The following is a 23280-nucleotide window of genomic DNA, read 5'->3' as shown; positions in this document are numbered from 1 at the left end:
TAATGGCTCCCCTGGTGTATCTTTAATCTGATCGCTAATTGGATGGACTACAGGGATGTACTCTGCCAAGTGCCAAGATTATAATATTATACACTTATATTTAATTTAAGAGGCAATTTACACTTTTTACATGCACAGTTGTTATGTTATTTAAATTAAAAGTTTCAAGGAATTCATGTCATAATTCACTTCGTCCTGGAAGTACCGCGGAATGAAATTCTTCTGTTACATTTATAGTTAAATCACGTCGTATAAAAACAAAGCCAAAATATGGACCGACGATTTCCAATATCGCCGGAATAGGTTGGATGAGGGCAGCGCATTAGCGATCGTCGTGGAAATCTTTGGAGGAGGACTTTGTCCAGCAGTGGACGTCTTCCGGCTGATAATGATGATATTATATTGTTCACTTACTCGATATGAGCAGAGCTGCGTTTTACGTGGTATATAATTGTTATCGGTTACAGTACCTAACAATATATTTCTTTATCTATCTTGCTATAACGTCCGTTAGAGATGTTCTTATCCCGTGCACGCTTTGTTAAGCTAACGGCTAGTATTTGTTAGTCTATGGCCAGACCAAAGTTTTTTAAAAGTTCATATATTTTGTACGATGGTACGGATCCGCTATGCGATATTTATTTATTTATTTAGGTTCACCAACAGATTATACGCTATTACTAGCTTATAAAAATAACAAAATAAGTATAAATTATGGTGTAAATCCAATTACAGGCAAACCAGCATGCATTTTTGAGTTGCACAAGTGCGGGGTTGCAAGTTTACAATGAAAAAATATTGTATTGTACTATTATGATATGCTAATCCGACTAGCGTTTGCCGGATCTTTTTAAGGTTATTATAAACATTAACCGTTTAGTTAAATCGTAATATATACATATCGAAATCCGTAGCTGGCAACTCGGCAGCGAGTGCAATAAATGGCAATTTTCACTAATCATTGTAATTAGCGAGCTGAATGTTTGTCAGTGTATAGTGCAGGAGACAACGTCAAATTCGAATATATTTATCCAATTATGGATATTTTTATCACTTATTGATTGTCAAACAATACAATCTTAAGCGAAACTACAAAGATATTCATAATATTTTAATTAGTAGTACCTTTTTGGGTGAAGGTCTCCTCCATTTTCCTCCATACTATACATCTTTGCCTAATATTAGCCAGTCGTTTCCAGCGTATTCCATTATGTCATCATCCCACCTTTTACACGGTCTTCCAACTTTTCTAATGCCCATCGGCCCTTTCCATTTTGTTGCCTGTATCGTACATCTCTTGTCTGTGAGTCGTGATATATGACCAGTCCATTGATATTATGGTTTCAATGCGTGGGTCATCGCATCTTTTATTTTGTTCTTTGTCTGATTAAACCATTTCTTACGCTTATCTACATCAATTTTAAGTAGTGAGGGCTATTCGCTTTGCTTGACCCACGACTTTGGCTATTAGTGCACAACTAATAATAACAATAACTTTTAAATGGAGATTTTTGATTTCTTGGGTTACAAAATCACAATTTATATTCTCAAATAAGACATGGCTATCTTTTTGCTGGAATTTATAATTTTGGATCAGTATGTTTTTGGGTTTATCAGCTAAAAACAAAGTGAAATAGTTTCAATACAGTAAGAAAAAACACGTCTATTTCTTCATCTTTTGCTAGAGGCCCGAAAAGCATCTAATTATCGGCTAAGTATCGTTGGAAGAATTTTTTATATTAACAAAATTATGATGGAAATTAACATATTTATTAAAACCTCGTTAAAAATAAAATCAGCAACAGATAGATCCGTATTTTGAAAACACTCAAACTGTCTAGTGTTCTTACTTTTCAAACCGACTGCTGGACTATGTGGGAGGCAGTTAAGTGGAGATAGGAGGTTGTAGGAGCAAATTAAAGACATTAAGGTGCTAAGAAGTGAGTCTGATTACAGTTTCGTCGAGGGACTATATAATGTAGCTGTGCGCATTGGATAAGTAATCGTGCTGTGCTTGGCACCAACACAAATTACTTAGTTCAGCTTATAGTTAAAAAGCTATGAAAATAATTAATTCTTTAAAACTATTTTTGTTTTTTGAATTGAGAATAAGTACCAAACCGAGCAATACGTTCACCTTAAAGGCTTTTATATAAGTATCTGAGCGGGGAAATTCTGTTAAACATATTTTCAAACAAGAACTATTTGTTCTTGTTTGAATTACATAATACAAAATATTTGTAAAAACATTTTTTTTAATATTCGCGATTACTAGAATTAACCCTCCTCAAGTTTTTTCAGCGCTTAGTCATATGTCTTTTCGAGCATTCATTAATTCATAGCTAAGATTATGGATTGTTCTCCTAATACTACGCCGAAGTGGGCGTATTCGAGCAAGCCTCCTATGTATGACGTTGACGTGCCACATGTTTTGTTAATAATTGAAACTAAAATACCATATTGTGTAGTAAAACTTTGTAAAAATAATACTACAAGAAATAAGAAACACACTGGGATCACATATTATCACTAAGTATTTCGTATTTTACATTGAAATTAGAGAATTTGAAAGATTCCATTGAGTGTCAAATTACCACGCACACTAGCATCTTTACAAATAGCCAATACACACTACAATATAAAGTTGCCACAATAAAAATACTATTGTTCTTAGGTAGTGCGGTATCTAGTTGGAACGTAGCGGAGACCAATCCTTAATCTAAGATTCATAGTTTATTTTAATGATATGGTGACACTACTTATAGCAGTTTTATTGAAGAATTCGTGCAGTGGCAGTGCAGTGAAGATTTGTGGAGTACGTTAACTAACACTGCACTACAACTGCACGATTCAAACGTTTCAAATGACAACCGTAGCAGTGCAGTTTTTAGTGAAATAGCCAATGACGTTCTATACATATAAACCAATCACGTCGTATAAAAACATACCCGTAATAATATGTTATATGCCACAAATTTATACCTATACTTAAAATAAATCTGTAGAGATCAAATTTCTGTTCAAAGAAAAAAAATATCAAGTATGTAAGAAGATAAATAGAACAAGTCCCGATTTTTTTTGGAATTTTTTGTTTCTCAGTCTATTTGTCTGTTAAATTACTGGGCAAATGAGACTTAACATCGTATATCTCAAGATGACGAGCGCAATTGTAGTGCCGCTCAGAATTTTAGGTTTTTCAAGAACCCTGAGTGTTATATTGTAATGGGCAGGGCGTGTCACTTACGATCAGTTAAGTGATACGTAAGTTTTGGTCGAATCGTCACTATCTCATAAAAAATACTCCACGTCTAGATGAGTGTTTTACAACGTGGGGCCTATGCCCCACAGGGGAGCGATTTGATAGTTAAGGGGGTCAATATAAAAATGAACTCGATGCGACTTTAACCCTTTCGATTTGGGTTATTTAAATACAATTCTAGAGATATCGGTGAAAAATTTAACAAAAAAAGGCAAATTCCAAGAATTGCAAGAAAACTTATATTACCGTTTCCATCTTCATAATTAGCTGTATGTGGATTTTGTTCTGTAAATGATTTACTGATAAAAAAAATAAACAAACTTGATATAACACAACGATAAAATTAAAGCTAAGTAAATTGGAACCTTATATTAAATATCTGTGTATCAAGCGCAAGGATCTCACTAAATGAATATGAAAAAAAAATTAAAATTTCAGTTTTTCATTACCCTTTATGTTTTGAAATTTTACTAACGATGTTTTGATTACAATTTTATAGTGACAACTTCCTAATACTTATCATTTATATTTCTCAAGGAGACCAATTTTTGAAGGTTTAAAATTATGTATGCGGGGCATAAAAATTTTAGAAATGTTAAGGTGGGGCATGGCCTAAAAAACGTTGGGAAGCACTGGTCTAGAGAGACTGTGACAAACAAAACAGCACGTCAGAAAAAATATCGGGGACCTGTTAGTCTCTGTTTTCAGCAAACTCACACACACTAAAACAAAGTGGAGCATCGCGAATGTAGTACGTAGCTGTCACGCACACTAAACCTGGCCTATTGTCATGCGTTGCCTAACAGCAAGAGGCTCTATCTAGACCATAGGTTCTCAACGTGGGCGATAACGCCCCCTTGTGGGCGTTTGAGACTTTCGGGGGGGCAGTAGAAGAACCAGAGAAAATTAGGGGGCATTGAGATGGCGCAGATGGGGCGTGGGTAGATTAAAAAATATAGTCTAAAAAGGCAAAAAAATACACGAAAATACTATAGAAAAAAACATATTCTCAAAGTGGGCGTTGAGCAAAATAAGGTTAAAAAACTATGATCTAGACAATAGATATATATTATCTAAAAGAAATACATATTTAAATAAATGGCAATAATTGAAAAAAATTTTAATTAAAACAGAAATATTTTTTCAATATTTTTAATTTACAAATAACATATAAATACAATAACTTGAGTGAATTTCTGTATTCAAAGTCAAATTCACGGTCTTAATGACACGCGTCGTTATATTTAGAAGTAGCAATGAGGCATAATACAAGTTAGTACTTGTATTATGCCAGAACAGTAGCGTAACTCAGCGGTCTCCTTGAAATTTATACCTATGTCTGGGCAGAGAGCGGTTGGTACATACAAAAAGATTGACGACGAGGACGGCGCGGCGCAGATAATTTAATTCGGATAACGACCAGTCTCGGCGGCGTACGGCGAGGAACTCAATAGTTATGTCTTCCCAAGATTGCTTAGCGATTAAGTAAATCTTGTGTATGTCTATGTGGCGCTTTAGTATGAAGTTAAAGTACTGTTCTGTTACTGTATTGTGACTAAGGTCCCGTGCCCCCAAAATTTTGTGACGAAATACTATTAAGTGAAAAAAGTCGCAGATTCTGTTTAAAACAATAACCTCGGTTTATCCACTAAAAGTTATTATAAATTAAAAACCACCATTGCACCTCCCACAATAAATATCTTAATAAAACAGTTTAATTAATTAATATAAAATCACAGCTTGCTTTTGTTTGACTTCACCAATTTCCGCAATTCTCTTCTCAATATTTTTCCGGAGGGATTTTTAGGTATTTCATTCAAGAACCTAACTCCGCCACGAAGATGCTTTGGATTCGATAACTGAAACAAATATGGAATCAAAATTAAATATTTACTTTTATTATATAATAAGAATTAATAATCGCTATCTGTGTTATTAAAGTAATGACACGGGAGTGGGTCAGGGATTGGAAATAATACTCCGCTTAAAGGAACGAGTCTTTTATTTGCGTTCACTTTTTTTGAACTTTCACTTCGCCGGTCTGCCGCTGTTCCTCTTGTGGGCGGCAGTACCATCAACGCGTCACACCGCACCGAACACTAAGTCTCTTCTATCTTCTTGTTCTTGGAACACTTCCACTTTTCACTACTTCTTCTTTTCTTCTTCTTCTTCTTTACACTTTCGAGTCAGAACTAGAACTGCCGTAGGCCACGCTTAGTACGGCTTATATACCCCCGGATCTGTTCTATTTTCAAAATGATTCTCCCATTCCATCTTTAAGTTTAAATTGTACTAGAAAATTCTTTTAACTACTTTTATCCTGCTTACAAATTTTCCATCCCTTTTTTTCTGTTCGATTTGATCCTGAACTTACTAGAAATTTCCATTAACTTAACAAAATCCAAAACATTCCATACACTGGTAGGTGTATCGAACCCGGGTCTACAGCGTCTAAAGTAAACACTTTTCCGCTGAGCTACGAGTATTGCCAACGGAGCTGTTGAAATTAACAATGTGTTGAAGTTTGACATTCTCGTCATTTACGTTGCAGCGTTGCTACGCAACAGTAATAAACCTGGACTGTTATTTTCGGTTGTCTAGCAGCTAGAGGCTCTAGACGTATAAATTATCTAAGCATATGACAATAATTCATACAATGAGCGGGCGCGGGGTACTTACGAGTATTTATATGGCAAAAGAACGTTTGCCGGGTCAGCACTTGTATGTAATAAGATATATGGCGATGAAACTCAGTATGTGTTCTGATAGTTGCCTTGCCCTGTAAGTACAGGAAGTCACCGGCGCAATAAAAGAATAGGGAAGTCCCAGGCCCGAGGGTGTCGTAAGAGGCGACTTAGGGACGCTCCTTTGCCCAGGATGCCGGCTGTGTTATGGGTACCACAACGGCGTCTGTTTCTGCCGTGAAGCTACTGGACAAATGAGTCTTAACATCTAATGTCTCAAGGTGACGAGCGCAATTGTAGTGCCGCTCAGAATTTTTGGGTTTTTCAAGAACCAGTGGGAGGCTCCTTTGCACAGGAAGCCGGCTAGATTATGGGTACCTCAACGGCGCCTATTTCTGCCGTGAAGAAGTAATGTGTAAACATTTCTGTTTTTCGATCTGAAGGGCACCGTAGCTAGTGAAATTACTGGGCAAATGAGAGGCAACCTCTTATGTCTAAAGGTGACGAGCGTCATTGTAGTGCCGCTCAGAATTTTTGGGTTTTTCAAGAATCCTGAGTGGCACTGCATTGTAATGGGTAGGGCGTATCAATTACCATCAGCTGAACGTCCTGCTCGTCTCGTCTCTTATTTTCATAAAAAAAACCCTGAAGGGCACTGTATTGTAGAGGTATAATGGGCAGGGCGTATCGATTACTATCAGCTGAACGTCCTGCTCGTCTCGTCCCTTATTGCCATAAAAAAAAAGTTGAAATTACTAACATTTTCAGCAACATAGTTCTTAATGTCTTGTTCAGTCAAAGCTGCACCAGGTTGTAGCACGACGAAAGCAGCTGGGAGCTCTCCAGCCGCTGTGTCCGGGATCCCGACTACCCCTGCATCTCTGATGCCAGGATGTTTCAGCAGAACAGCTTCGATTTCTGCTGGAGGAACCTGGAATGGATTGAATTGTATCAAATTGTTTTAAATACGCGTACCACCTTGCGCAACCAATTTGGTGACGTGACCAGCTCGGACGCGTCATTTCTCTGGTGTCTGTATGGTGTCACGGTGAAATATAGCCCTTATAGAATGTTTTGTGACAACGCTAACATATTTTTAGCCACTAGACGTCGAGACATCCGATAGAACAAAAAATTTCACTATTTGTATTTATTACATAATATATCGAATTTGAATGTAAATTAAATCAAATCAGAATCACTTTATAAATTTAGGTCAAGTAAATAACACTTATGAATGTAAAAGTTATACTTTTTACCATTTACCACCACTTAGGAAAAGGTTGAGCTTTAATGAGAAGAAGTAATAAGAAACTCCATGCCGATTTTTAAAATCTTACAGCTTCATCGTTTAACAAACTATTTTAATTATTTGAGGATCATCTAGCCACATTAGCGCCCGTTCGCGAGCAAGACGCATGGACCAGCCATCGCTTTCGTCGACCATAATTAAGTGAACGAAATGACCCGGCCCACGACACCGCCACAAGCAATAACATTTAAGCGATAATAGTATAAGTGAGAGTTAACACGAATTTTGCGTACGCTTCCCCGGTGCATGAAAGGAATAGGGAAGTCCCAGGACCATAGGTGTCGTCTTCTTTACACAGGATTTCTCAGTCGTGAAGCAGTTATGTGTAAGCATTATTGTGTTTCGGTCTGAAGGGCGCTGTAGCTAGTGAAAATACTGTGCAAATGAGACTTACTATCGCTCAGAATTTTTGGGTTTATCAAGAATCCTGAGCGGCACTGAATTTTAATGGGCAGGGCGCATCAATTACCATCAGCTGAACGTCCTGCTTGTCTCGTCCCTTACTGTCATAAAACAAAACGAATGGTAGCCAGTGAGGAAGTGGGAAATTTATGTACGGAATCTGTTTGAGTTAGAATTGTATAAACTTACTTGATAACCCTTATATTTAATAAGTTCTTTCAGTCGGTCCACGATATAGAAGCACCCCTCCTCATCATAGTAGCCCATGTCGCCAGTCCTGAAGAATCCTTCATCATCGAAGTCTTCTTTCCTATCCTTACCCAAGTATCCCTTCATCATTGGCACACCTTTTGCACAAATCTCTCCTTCTTTATTCGGTCCTAGTACTTCACGGGTTTCTGGGTGGACAACCTGAAGTTGAAAAAAGTCTATTAGAAGCATAGACATAGAATAAATGTAGACTAGCGTATAGAATACCTGGCAGGTCGATTTTGCATGATCAGTTTTGATTTCTCAACCTGTGCGTTTGCCAGTTTATTTAATATTCAAAATACTATAGAGTTAATGCCAAGCGTGGCACCTTTTACTCCTCAAATCGTACAATCAAAATCGATTACAGTAAAAATAATAATAATAATATCAATCTCAACCATCTAACGATCAAGCGAACTCACAAACTAATCTGATGTCACCTACAGATTGTAGTTCTGTCGTGGTGGACGTCAAGACTGTAACTGTAAGTACCCATGATAATGAGCAATTGAGGAGGGCTTTGGAAGATTCGATTCACGAGTTCAGACAAATACCAGCTTCTGGGAAACCGCGACTTCCCCGTTTTCCCACGCATAATCTTAACATATCTTTAATTGTGGCTCTGAATCGTATACTTGATACCTATTTACAATCTAGCCAAGACCTTGCTGATACACATTCGATCCTTTACTGTGCAGCCATTGCAGCATGCCTGGTCGCTCATGTCAGGTTTCCGGATTCTGATAGGGGGGCACGGGTCGCTGGTGAAACACCTCATTGGCAAAAAAGGATCGAACAACGTATCAATGCTGCTAGAACCAAGATAGGCAAACTAATCTGTTTTAGATCGGGTAATACCCGCCCAAGAGTCATGCGTTTTGTGACACAGGCCTTTGCTGGAACAAATATAAAACCTAAAGATTATAGTACCTGTGTCACGGAACGAATTGGCTATGTAATGCAGAAGGTTTCTGTGTGGGCGAACCGGATCCGCCGCTAAAACGCGCAGACAGATATTATCAGAATCGCACCTTCCAAAGTGACCAAAGAAAGGTATATAGAAGTTGGGAAGACAACGCACCCTGTGGTACTTATGTTCACCTGCCAAATATGGATGAGATGTACTCTTTTTGGAAAAATATTTGGTCGGTGCCCATCACTCACACTGACAATGATTGGATGAATACCGTTGAGCGTTCGTGTGAACAGTTGCAACCTATGGCGCCTGTTGTTTTTAGCCCACTTGATGTCACAAACGCAATTAGTTTAACCCACAACTGGAAAAGCCCAGGGCCAGATGGGTTACAAAATTTTTGATTGAAATGGTTGCGGTCTTCACACGGGTGCTTAGCTAAACAATATCAGGAAGCCCTTCACTCGGAATCCCTCCCTTCTTTTATGACTACAGGTATCACCTTTCTGCTCCATAAATCGGCTAATACCATGGAACCTAGAAACTTTAGACTAATAACATGATTACCCACAATCTATAAGCTCCTTACGTCCATATTGACATGAAAATTAAATAAACATTTATGTGAAAATAAAATTTTAGACCCCGCTCAAAATGGATGTAAGCTTGGGTCCCGTGGTACAAAGGAGCTCCTCCTCATTGACATGGCTGTTAACCAACAGGTTCGTCGAAATAAGAAGAACCTCTCTGCCGCTTGGATTGATTATAAGAAGGCCTATGATTCGGTGCCTCATACGTGGTTGAGACGAGTACTTGAACTGTACAAAGTTGATAATGGTCTATGTACCTTTCTTGGCTCATGTATGAGGCAGTGGACCACAGCTCTATGTCTCCATGATGCGGCGGGTAATCTTAACATTTCGGAACCTATAAGGATTGAGCGGGGTATCTATCAGGGTGATAGTCTGAGTCCTTTGTGGTTTTGTCTAGCTCTGAATCCCTTAGGTGTTCTACTAAGGAATACTAGGTTAGGGTTTCAGTTTCGTAAGCGAGGAGAAACAATTTCTCACCTCTTATATATGGATGATCTAAAGTTATATGCACGGAATAAACAAGACTTGATATCATTATTAAATGTCACGCAAACATTTAGTCATGACATCGGAATGGAATTCGGTGTGGATAAATGTGCGACCATACATGTACTCAGAGGCAGGGTTGTAAATAGCAAACATATACAACTCTCAGAGTCATTATTTCTCAAATCACTTAGTGCGACTGAAACCTACAAATACCTTGGTATATCAGAATGCCTTGGATTTTTAGATAGGGACATTAAACAGCTGGTGACGGTACGTTTCTTTAACCGACTAACCAAAGTTTTAAGAAGTCTCCTGTCTGGTGGAAACAAGGTACGTGCTTTCAACAGCCCCTATTAATATACACTTTCGGCATTCTAAAGTGGACTCAGACCGAGCTTGACGCCCTAGATAGAAAGGTCCGTAAACTACTGACGACATACCGGATGCACCATCCACGCTCATCTTTGATGAGATTATACATCCCACGGAAATGTGTTGGCAGCAGGTTTCTAAGTGCCAAAAACCTGCATAATCGTGAGCTGTATAATCTCAGGGAATATTTCCTAAAGAATGGGGAGTGCATCGAGAAATTGTGGCAGTAGACAAAGGACTTACTCCGCTCTCTTTATCCAAAGAGAATTGGCGAAAACTGGTGATACTCAGTACTCAAGATCGCATGAATGTATGGAGGGGAAAAGAGCTTCATGGACGGTTTTATCGGGCTCTCTACGGACCTGATGTAGACACGATTTCGTCTGTGACCTGGCTGCGATTTGGTGACCTCTTTGGGGAAACTGAAGGTTTTGCCGGTGCAATTGCTGATGAAGTTATCAAGACGAATAACTACTGGAAATACATCATGAAGGATGGCACAGTAGACATATGTCGGGCGTGCCATCATCCTGGTGAGTCTATCAGACATATTATTTCCGGTTGTTCTCGTCTTGCCAATGGAGAGTATTTGCACAGACACAACCAAGTAGCCAGGATCATCCATCAGCAACTAATAGTCAAATTGTCGAAGTACCTAGACTTAGCACACGAGGTTACTGACATGTGGGAAGTTGATTCAACAATAATTGTCCCAATAGTCGTTACCGTAAACGGTCTCATAGGAAAGAGCCTCGACCATCATCTCAAGAGGCTCTCACTTAATAACTGTATAAAGGGTCAGTTACAGAAAGCAGCTGTTTTGGGAACTACACGCATCGTGCGGAAGTTCCTCAGTTTGTCGCCCTAACCACCGGCGGAATTGTCGTGAACCAACGCCGGCGGGAATCTATTTTTTATATTTATATTTGTAATATTGTTTTTTATAAATATGTTATATATATAAATGTACAAAATAAGATAAAGTTGTAATAAAGAGAATAATAATAATACTCAAGCTCTACTGGGACCGATCTATCATCACGGACAGAACTATCATTGCTAATAAACCTGATAATGTGTTGGTAGATCGGTTACAGCGCCGGGCATTTATTGTTGATATCATCGGTCCGGGTGATGATAACCTTGTGAAAGCTGAAATAGACAAATTGTCGAAGTACTTAGACCTGGCACACGAGGTTACTGACATGTGGGATGTTGATTCAACAATAACTGTCCCAATAGTCGTTTCCGTAAGCGGTCTTATAGCAATGAGCCTCGACCATCATCTCAAGAGGCTCTCGCTCAATAACTGGATTATGGGTCAGTTACAGAAAGCAGTTGTTTTGGGAACTGCACGCATCGTGCGGAAGTTCCTCAGTCTTTTGCCCTAACCACCGACGGAATTGTCGTGAACCTACGCCGGCGGGACTCTATTTTTTTTTAATAATGTTATATATATATATATATATAAATGTAGAAAATAAGATGAAATTATAATAAAGAGATATTATAAATAATATTGACACACACTTACACAAATTATTTTGCCCCAAACTCCTGCCTGTACTATGGGTACAAGACAACGATAAATTTAATACAATATACTATACCTATATATATAAACATCTATGACTCGGAAACAAACATCCATATTCATCATATAAATGTTTACACCTACCGGGATTTGAACCCGAAACACTAACCATTCGTCAATAGATTCGCTTCCGTTTCCTCTCTTTCTGTATCTCCGTTACGGCCGTTCCCAATATACTACAGGGTGGCGCAATAGAACGTGCATATTTAAAATATTTATTAAAAAATAAATACAAAAGCTATAGTTAAAATAAAACTGAGGTATTATTAAGAAATAACTGAAGTTTATTTTTTAAAAATAATATCGTCTAAATGATGACCCTCTCTACGATGACACTCCTCAAATCGCAAACGGAAGTTATTGAAAACTTTCTTCAGTAATGCTGGTGTAATTGCTGCCATTTCACCACGGATATTCTCCCTGAGCTGATCGATGTTTTTCGGATTATTGCTGTAGACTTTGTTCTTGAGGTATCCCCACAAAAAAAAGTCAGGAGGCGTCACGTCTGGACTACGTGGGGGCTATGGGATATCACCTCTTTTCGAAATCAGTCTGCCAGGGAACATCTGTTTCACAACCGCCATGGAGTCATTTGATGTATGACAGGTAGCTCCGTCTTGTTGAAACCAAGTCCTAGAATTCACTATTCTTGAATTTTCAAGCTCTGGAGCCAAAAAACCATCCAACATTGCAACATAGCGTTCGGTATTAACAGTGACGTTTTGCCCCCGCGCATTTTCAAAGAAAAACGGTCCAATTATTCCTCTACCAGAGATTGCTGCCCATACTGTCACTTTAGGACTATGCAGTGGTTTCTGGTGCTTGAGTTTGGGATTCTCACTGTTCCAGTAACGACAATTTTGACGGTTTACGAACCCGAATTGATATGGAAGTGGGCCTCATCTGAGAAACGGATATTATCAAAATTGGAAAATCGATTAAGCATTTCATTAGCAAATGCGAGCCTTGCTCCGAAGTCAGACTCTTTCAATTCTTGTGTTAACTGCAGCTTGTAAGGATGCAGTTTAAGATCCAAGTTTAAAATTCGTTGCAAACTTCGTCTCGATAAGTGTAAGACAGACGATCTCTTGCGAGTAGACATTTGTGGATCTCCTCGTACAGACTGCATAACTCTCTCAATATTGTCGTCGGTCCTAGATGTTCTTGGACGACCTTTTGCTTGTGGTTTAAACGTTGAACCAGTCTCTTCAAAAAGCTGTACCCATATTTTAATTAAATTAGCACTACACCAATAATACAACACCAACAATATAAACGCCTAGTAACGATGTATGAACGAGAGTTCTCGTAAAATGCGCGCACGCAAAATGCGCGACGCTTCCCGTCGAAGTGACTCATAGTGACTAAAACTCCATTTGCCCGCCTACCCAACGATGCAGACTCCCCCCGCCCGCACACTTTCTACCCCGCGAAAAAAGATGATGCAATATGCACGTTCTATTGCGCCACCCTGTATCTACAGATAGAGATAAATTACTGCCTTCTACTAGTAATTAGCTGTCAATAATCTGAAGCTGTCCCAATATACGCGATAAGTCATTCTTATCGCCTTATATTGGGACGCGGGAATTGAAATTTCCATACAAACTTCTATCGCTGGTAAGCTATACGTCGTCCCATTGACTGACAGCGTGTACGGATTAGGTGAGTTATCTATATATATAAAAATGAATTGCTGTTCGTTAGTCTCGCTAAAACTCGAGAACGGCTGGACCGATTTGGAAAATTTAGGTCTTGAATTATTTGTGGAAGTCCAGAGAAGGTTTAAAAGGTGAATAAATAGGAAAATGCTCGGAATTAAATAAAAACAACAAATTTGTTTTTCCTTTGATACATAATTCCTATGAGAGAATTTATTGACGCACGGTTTGACAGTTCTGCTGTGAAACAACTTCATTACGACAGCAGGGTGCATATTTTACGAACTTATTCTTGATATTATGATATATTATTGATATTTTCATAAAAAACATTACTTTATTTATTATTAACAGAAAAACGTCTGTCGGGTCAGCTAGTCGTCGATAAATTTATTGGGACAGAAAAGTCAACGATAGTTACGATTTTTATCTCAAGTAAGCGATACACTGAATATTGGGAATGGCCGTTAGAGATGTTCGTCTCTGTGACACGTTTTGTTTGTCTTTACGCTAGTATATTGTAAGATTAGAAGAATAGTAAGAGGCTGTAATAATTAAAAATGGGAGACATCACAGTTGCTTTTATTGTGTGGAACATCTTTATATATATAAATCTCTTATCCTGATGTTTGCATCCAGTGAACTCCTAAACTAATTAACGGATTTAAATGGTGATTACTTCTTGGAGTGCAATTTAGTCCAACTTGAGAGATAGTTTTTATTTCGATTTGGGACCCACAATAGGACGTAATTCCAGAAGAACGTTCCAAACCACAATCATGTCCAAATTGAGATAAGAACACAAAACTGTTCACGTGATTCATATTAACGGACTGACAAAAAATGGCAGCCCTACTGTCACTCTTTAAATGACATAATGACTTGGTAGTCCAACCCAAATGTTTGGAATACACAAGCACAAATTCCTTAAAATGTGATGTTTGTGGCTTGGAACGTTTTTTCAGAAACTACGTCCAATTATTTTTATTTCCAATATTTGATTTGTATGGACACATTTTCTATGAGAGAGTTTGATGCACGGTTTGACAGCTCTGCTGTGAAACAATTTCATTATAACAACCGGAGCATATTTTAGGAAATAATTCTTGATATTATGAAATATTATTGTCAAATTTATAAAAAACAGTATTTTATTTATTATGTATAGAACAACGTCTGTCAGTAAAAGATATAATATTTCGAGCTAATAAAAGCATATAAAATTTAAAAATTATAGTTGATACATAGAACCGAATCGCTGTGATAGCATTATTCAAAGTAGTGTGTACTTACTAAGCGAAATACAATTTTTGAAACTCTTAATCACCTTAGTATGAGTGGATCGGTTGTGTAACGGAGTATTAGTAAGTACAATAAAACCTTTTCTGTTTGTGACAGAAAAATATCTGGCCTCATCTCACGTATTGTACATACTGGAAATAGCCTAAAAAGGCGCAATTATAATTGCAATTAAAGCAATAATTACCTACAGTTAGCAAAAAAATATATATATACCCAATAGTTTTGCCTTCCCAAGATTGCATATCGTCCGTGTAAATCGTGTGTATGTGTGCGTGTGTCGATTCGGGCGCTTTTGTGCGAAGTAAATTGTTCTATTACTGTAGTGTGTCGCACCGGTTTTTACCGCCTATTTCTACTATGTCATTCATGTTCTACTACTGCGAATTAAAACAATATTACCTTAAGAACAACGTGTTCCATCACAGTTCCAACGCTGCCAATCTTCTCAGTGTTGTCATTGAAAGTGAGGATCAGGGTTGACTCCGTCATTCCGTAACCTTGAAGCACTGCCATAACACTGGGAAACCTGATACATAAAAACTTCAGTTGGTGTCCAGTTTCATATGAAAATTTTGACATTGTACCTAAAGCTGCAGGGCCCTTATGTTTAAAGTCAGCCAAGTGTGAAATAAACTCGCGTGGATAAATGAATAAAGTCAAAACTATTTATTTTATAATAATAACGAAAAATTCTTGCGTTCCTTATAACGAGCCCTATTCATCCCCACCATCTGGACGTGTGTCATGCCTCCCCAAAGCGGTTATCAAGGAACTTTCTTACACGTAGAACAAAGCTCTCGAATAATCTACCTTGGGCGGTGTTTCCAGAACCTACCTCCTTAAAGGCCCGCAACGCTTCTGTGATTCCTCTGATGTTGCAATAGAATGTGGGCGGCGGTGATCACTTCAGACCAGGTGACTCGTACGCTCGTATGTCCTCCTTTTCCATAAAAATTAAAAAAAATAATTAACTTGTTTATAACCTTTTTTTAACAGCCTCGGCAGTTTCCTCGTAGAGGGGCGCTGCCCCGCAGGTCACTAGCATCACAGAGCTGGTATCATATTGAAGGTTAGATTTGCAGAGCGCGACCAGAATTGGTGGAACCACACCCAGCACTTCAATCTGGAGACACAGGGATTTATTTCAAGTACCATCGGAACTGTATGTGCTGTTTAATAAATCAGATATAATGGCTCCTTCATAGGTCTTGGTGAAGCGTATTGACATCTAGTCTGATTTGAGTATATGTTAACAATCATTGGAACTGTCATGACATCGACAGTGACATTAACCGCGTGATGTTGAGTGCTATATAGAGATATGCACAGCAAGGCCAGTTCAAGTTCTAATCGGCTATCGGTTGCGTGCGGACTTCTCCGGGTGTAGTGCTACATAGTAAAGATTAGTTGTTTCACTCGTGTGCAATGAGGAACATTACACTTGGTATTAAATTTTACAATAAAATACCAGACAGACTCTCTGAGCACAAATTCAAGAAATATATTGAAGTTTCTTTGACAAAGGTATACTATAGTATATTATATATAGGATAATGATGCATGGTTCCTATCTGGTTCTGTGCAGGCCACATAAAATAGTATAATATTATTTAAGAAAGCTAAGTTGTGTGTAATTATAAAAATAAGTATAAATATATTTCTATTCTATGCAAGAGACTTACATAAGTATATAAAATTTTATTACTATTACTAATAATTATTATACGTATATAATAAAAAACATTTATTTAAGAAGATACCTATGTATAGTTTTTACAAAAGTTTGTCATTCATGTTTCGTTATATTGGTTAGGTATGTTTATGATACAGTTGACTTGCCAATTTATTTAAAAATTGTTTTTAGCGCCATCTATCCAAAAAAATTAATAGAACTTTCGCATACATCATTACTACATCAAATCTCGAAATTTTACTTGTGAATAAATCTTCGTATGTTAATAGATGGCGTTTTTACGTAGATATTGCGTACAAAGACATGATACACAAAGTGTCAATAAAGTACATTTATAAGTTTTGTATTGATCCTTAAGAGTAAAATTCTACTTATTATTTAATATTAAATATTTTATCTTTATCAAATTTTTATTTTCTACTCGTTCTTCTGTGTGTCTCTGTTTTGGAGGCCTTAAGCGCAAAGGGCGTATGTACCTAGTACTAGGGCCTAAAATAATTTTCAAAGGCCTAAAATAAAATCCTATTTAACAATAATTAAAGTGTACTTACCTACATAATATGACTGATGTAAAAAGCACATATTCAGAAAAGTAAATGAATGCTGAACTTATCAATTGTTTTTAAACCAATTGTTTTACCTTAAAAATTGTTTAAGTGGCATATGGTGTGTTTTATAACATTCTTCTATATTTTCGGCTAATTAACTTTCTTGTTAATGAACGGATTAAAGTTAAACAAGTACTTAAGATAATGGGGAGCATTCGCCCCTGTTCGGTGTACTTAATTAATTTCCCATGTGTGAGAGATAAATAGAATAGTATAGAAATGTATTCACCACAGACAGTAAGTAACAATAACCTAACTACTTAATATAAATTATTACAACACATGGTAAACGTGAAGTTATGAAGCTACACCAGTTCGTTAAAGGGCTTTGACATGGGGAGAAGAACTGATAAGAAACTCCCAGCCCATCTTTTAAATCATAATAACAAAATTGCTTGGCCTACTCTATAAAATATAGGTGGCCTGCGCAGAACCAGTCATGAACCATGCATTATTAGGTATCTTCTATATAATCTGCTATACTAAACAATTTGTTATGTTTTTAAAGTGATAACCCTCACTTCTAGGATTAATACATAATTAATACATTTGCAAGAGCGACATCTCAAGTCAATTTCCTAATATGCAAATACTGGGGTTGAGCAGGTTATCAACTGTAAAGTAGATCCTGTAGATGGAGCCACAACCTGAGAGTTGAACAAAGCATACAAGATTTTAAGACGATACGTCACTCGACCGGTAGGCTCAGTTGGAAGATCACTCGCACGGAACGCGAGAGGTCGGGGGTTCGAGTCCCGCATCGTTCATAAAAATATTGTTTATAAAAATAGTATAGAAGATTCACAAATAAAATTTGTTAAACGTAAAGTAAACTTTCTTTGTCAATGAAGGTTTAAATATTACTTATATTCCTTAAATTTGTGTTCAGACTTGAATCAGTCCTAGTATAAAGGAATACGAACCGGAATAGTTATTAAGTAGAGAAGTTACCTTGTATTTCTCGATTGTTTTCATATACAGCTCGACTTCAAACTTCTGCAGATATACACTAGTTCGTCCTCGACAGAAATTAATCATGCAAGTCACAAGACCCATCGTGTGGTACCAAGGTGTTATCACCAGGCTTACGAGAGGAGGAGCTTCGTCAGTAGGCCTAAAATATATATGAATTATAGACACATAATATAAATGTTTGATCCATAATAAAATATGATTAATTTACGATACATTAACATAATTTATGCTACAATTTTATATTAGTAGGTTTGAATATTATTAATTTGTTAAACAATTGTTTTTAGCGCCATCTATCTAAAACAGTATATACAACGTTCGAATACATCATTACTACAACAAATTCTTGTGAATAAATCGTCTTGATGTTAATAGATGGCGCTTTAACATAGATATCGCCTACAAGGACATGATACATCAATAATAATTTAAATTTTTTCCATTGTCCCATTCAAACTTTAAAGGTCAATTGTGATTTCACCGGAAATTCTTAAACAATATTAAAATGCTTATTTTCTTTTATATGTATGTGAATATTATGTGTATAGGTGCTTTTAAAGGTAAGGTGAAAGATATTGTTATAAATATTTAGATTACGAAAAGGCTTTAGCACCATAGACCACATACATACACTGCTGGCTGGTTGTACAGAAGACGGAAGAGTATAACCAGCCACTATGTTTGGCGTTCGTGGACTATGAGAATGTCTTTGATTCTATCGAGATCTGAGCGGTGCGCAAGTCTCTTCATGGTACCACATTGATTATATCCATATATATATATATATAGGCCAGATCAGTTCTCGAAGACTATCCGACTGCAGCGGGGAGTCAGACAAAGCGATGTCAAATCGCCGAAGCTGTCCATTGGAAGATGTCTTAAGCTTCTGGACTGGAACGGACTGAGCATCAATATCAACGGGGAATACATCTCTCATCTTCGATACCGTAAGCATGGCTGAGACCATGGTAGACTTAAGCCATATGATCGATGGAATTCCACACATTCAGATGGTGTAGACGACTCACAATGAAGCCACGTGACTCTACATACATTTCATCCCCCGGTCTTCGTACGTCCTTGTCTGCTACCTACTCTTCCACGATCTCACTTCGTCTTAAGATGCTATCAATATCATCCGCCGTACCCCAGAGCAGAATACTGTAAGACATCATGCAAATACGCAAAATACACCAATCTAGCCCTTGCTATATACGATAATTGCCTTACTTTCCAAACGGTGTAGCAAACTGAACTTAATTTAGAAGATAGTTTCTCACTATGGGGGTCACGTTGCAATTCAGACTTTAATATAACTCCTAAGAATACTGTATCAGAAACTTTGTCTAGAGTAAGGTATATTATTTGTTCAGTAAATGTATCATTTGGTACAGAGAATTTAATCCATTTATTCAAACAAAACAAATCTTATAACATTTGCAATACTATGACAACATAAAATTTAAACTATCATTACGTGGAAGCGTACCAAGACTACTGGCAGCATTTCTGCGTTGGATGGCTGATCCGTTGACTGAGATAGCTGCCAGCGCTTGGGTTTCCAGTAGGTAGCCTTATTGAGTCGCGAAGAAGAGATCATATCATCGAGAAGATAGTATTTTGAACATTCTCCGCGCCTCTGGGCCCCACGGGCCAAGAGTCTCGACACTAAACGGCACAAAGATGTATGACTCACTGAGACCAACATATTTGCGACGCTTGCCGTCTTCGGCAGTCGAAGCAGCAGCCCCAGCACCAAATGACGTAACTTGGACATTGAATTTAATACATTTAGTTTTTCTTGCATTCAACAAAAGATTATTTGCGGAAAACTAGTTTGAAATAACGTTGAGGGCACTATGAGATTCAATAATCTCTTTATCTTTTCTATTTACTTTAAATATAATTGATCTAAATCATACAAATACAATAATATGTTGACAATTTATCAACTAGATCTGGAAGATCTAAGATTGATATAAGAAATAGGAAAGGACCTAGTATAGTACCTTAAGGCTTATTTTTATTGAGGAATCTGCAAAAGTGGCACCGTCTATGGACACTATTCCTCTTTCTATTGACTCGTATTATATTATCTAACAAACGGTACAGATTTAAGTACTCTTCAGGCGTAGATAAACAATAACAAATAATGTTTACATGACATTGATAACAGAATGAGTCTATCCTACCTATATCCATAAAAATCAATGTTCCCTACGGATTTACTACTATGTTAAGGTTTCTGTGTAACGGTTGAAATATAACCGTCATTATTTTAAATCAAGTCGGTGGGGAGCTTTTATTAAAAACACTGCGTAATGCACCTCTGAGGTATAATAAAACAATGTATGGTGATTTTGTTCTAATTTCAAAATATTGGTCACATAATTGTGATGCGCTAATTGGAAAGTTATAAAGACGGATTCAGTAATTAAGCCTTATCATATTAAATACGTAAGTTAAAATTTCATGTAGATACATTATAATAGCCTTCCATACCCATACAATTTAAATAAATACAATTAGAGTTATCGCAAAATAAAAACGAACGCGCAAGAAAATTAATTATGTCATTTGACTCGCTTCATGATAACGGCCAAATGTTGCTTTATCGAGCCCATTTCAAAAACAACGCATATTTCCCTTTTTCTTTATTAATGAATTTGCTAGAAACTGTCATAACCAAAATGTTAACACCAGGAACAAATTATATAAACTTATAATGCCTACTACAAGGCTAAGTCGAGTTACTAAGTCTATTGTAGGGTGTTGTAAATTCTTTCAGAACGAGCTACCACATAATGTTCAAAACAAATGTATTACAAAATTCAAAAGAATTGTTACTAAACGTTTGTGTGTCCCTGACTCATGGAAGTCAGCCCTTGTCCATCCGATCCAAAAAAAAGGAGACAGTTCGGATCCGGCAAACTACAGGCCTATTGCTATTACCTCCCTGCTCTCCAAAATCATGGAAAGCATAATTAGCCGTCAGCTCTTGGTATACCTAGAGGGTCACCAGTTGATCAACGACCGACAATACGGGTTTCGCCATGGTCGGTCGGCAGGTGATCTTCTGGTATACCTAACACATAGATGGGCTGCGGCTATAGAAAGCAAGGGGGAAGGCCTGGCAGTTAGCCTGGATATAGCGAAGGCCTTTGATCGTGTATGGCACAAGGCGCTCCTCTCTAAACTTCCATCATTTGGGCTTCCCGAGAGCTTGTGCAAGTGGACCTCCAGCTTCCTCACTGGGCGCAGCATACAGGTCGTTGTCGACGGACATTGCTCGAACCCGAAGCCCGTGAATGCTGGAGTGCCCCAAGGCTGTGTGCTATCTCCTACGCTGTTTCTTCTGCATATCAATGATATGTTGGACACCTCCAACATTCATTGCTAGATGACAGCACTGGTGATGCCGTATACACGGGCCATGCACGTCTCTCTCGGGAAATCGTCGACCAGTGCCGGGAGAAACTTGTGTCTTCTATCGAGTCCTCTCTTGAGAAGGTCGCGGGATGGGGTAAATTGAACCTTGTCCAATTTAACCCCCAGAAGACTCAAGTTGCGCGTTTATCACTAAAAAAACCCCATTTGTCGCATCACCGCTCTTCGACAACACTTCCCTAAAAGCCTCGCTGATACTAGTATCGGAATACTGGGTCTCGAAATCTCGAGCGATTGCCAATTCCGTGGCCATCTGGAGGGAATAGCCAAATTGGCTTCAAAGAAACTGGGTGAAAATTAATAGAGCACGGCAATACTTCAAGCCGGCCCACATTCTAGCGCTGTACAAAGCGCAAGTCCGGCCACACATGGAGTATTGCTGTCATCTCTGGTCTGGCGCACCCCAGTATCAGCTCGATCCATTTGACCGCGTGCAACGCAGAGCAGCTCGAATTGTCGGGGACCCAGTACTCTGTGAACGGCTGGATCACTTGGCGTTGCGTAGAGACGTCGCTTCATTGTGTGTCTTCTACCGCATTTATCACGGGGAGTGTTCCGAAGAGCTGTTTTACCTAATTCCTGCCGCCGAATTCCACCTTCGCACGACACGCCACAAGTTAGGATATCATCCTCACCATCTGGATGTGTGGCGGTCCTCCACAGTGCGGTTTACAAGGAGCTTTCTTCCACGTACTACAAAGCTGTGGAATGAGCTTCCTTGTGCGGTGTTTCCGGGACGATACGACATTGGTACCTTCAAAAAAAGCGCGTACACCTTCCTTAAACGCCGGCAACGCTCCTGTGATTCCTCAGGTGTTGCAAGAGAGTATGGGCGGCGGTGATCACTTAACAACAGGTGACCCGTACGCTCGTTTGTCCTCCTATTCAATAAAAAAAAAAGGGTTACTATAACATAAATAAATTTCTTAGATAATAATACCACTGATTGGGAATTGAGAGACCGCCCACAGACTATTAAACAATAGATTTTATTGTACGATTTTGCTTAAAATTTATTATATTTTTATATAAAAAAAGAAGCCCGCTGAGTTTTTGCGCCCGTTCTTCTCAGGTCTGAGGCTCTTTAGGAATGGGTGGTAGTTTTTGACTTTCAATAAGAGATTTTATATCCTATTTTGAATAAAAATATTTGAATTTGAATATAACAACATATTCTTATATTATGATAATTCAACCTTGTACTAGCGACCGCTGCGGTATGACAACATTAGGGCTCACTACATATACATATGTATGTCTACTGTGATTAGGGTGCGTACAAATTACGCGCGGATGCGAAGGTCGACAACGCTCTTTCTTGTAATTCCTCTGGTGTTCTCTTATTATGTTATTATAAAAATACTTCAGAGTATTGTACGATCCTTCGCAGCAATTTGTATTATACGTCAATTAGTTCTCTGGACACTCACGAGTGGCGCTTCAAATAGGCACAAAAAATTTGCTGTCAAACATATGGAACAGCCTGTCCAATGGTATATATACAGGTCAGTGATAGAAATTCATTGTGTGTAATTTGAAAAAGTACTATTATCTGTGGACCTGACGTCGACTACGACACGTTGTCGTTTTGTTACGGTGTGCAAAACAAGGAACACTATATTATATGATATTATTATTAATAAATAAACTATTATTTGTTCTGTATTATTGATTGAGGCTAAAGTGTTGTGATGTGATGCTGATTATTATTATTATAATGATGA

General features: G+C 38.0%; 2 protein-coding genes across 2 annotated transcripts in view; both read right to left on the bottom strand.

Moving 5' to 3' along the window:
• LOC126971401 (alpha-1,3-mannosyl-glycoprotein 2-beta-N-acetylglucosaminyltransferase) overlaps positions 1 to 23280 on the bottom strand; it is a 258468-nt gene that overhangs the window by 173786 nt on the left and 61402 nt on the right. The gene's annotated exons all lie outside the window — the stretch shown is intronic.
• The window catches only part of LOC126971381 (uncharacterized), a 34734-nt gene continuing 15145 nt past the window's right edge, over positions 3692 to 23280 (bottom strand). The window contains exons 4-9 of the mRNA XM_050817686.1: positions 18086 to 18248; positions 15817 to 15956; positions 15233 to 15359; positions 7847 to 8068; positions 6704 to 6874; positions 3692 to 5118 (exon numbers count right to left, since the gene is read on the bottom strand). Coding sequence (XP_050673643.1) covers positions 4993 to 5118; positions 6704 to 6874; positions 7847 to 8068; positions 15233 to 15359; positions 15817 to 15956; positions 18086 to 18248 — 949 coding nt within the window. The 3' untranslated portion in view covers positions 3692 to 4992. The remainder of the gene's footprint in view (positions 5119 to 6703; positions 6875 to 7846; positions 8069 to 15232; positions 15360 to 15816; positions 15957 to 18085; positions 18249 to 23280) is intronic.

Source organism: Leptidea sinapis, chromosome 23, assembly GCF_905404315.1.
Source record: "Leptidea sinapis chromosome 23, ilLepSina1.1, whole genome shotgun sequence".
In the NCBI taxonomy this organism is placed as follows: Eukaryota; Metazoa; Arthropoda; class Insecta; order Lepidoptera; family Pieridae; genus Leptidea; species Leptidea sinapis.
This window is presented reverse-complemented; position numbering and strand designations above follow the sequence as displayed.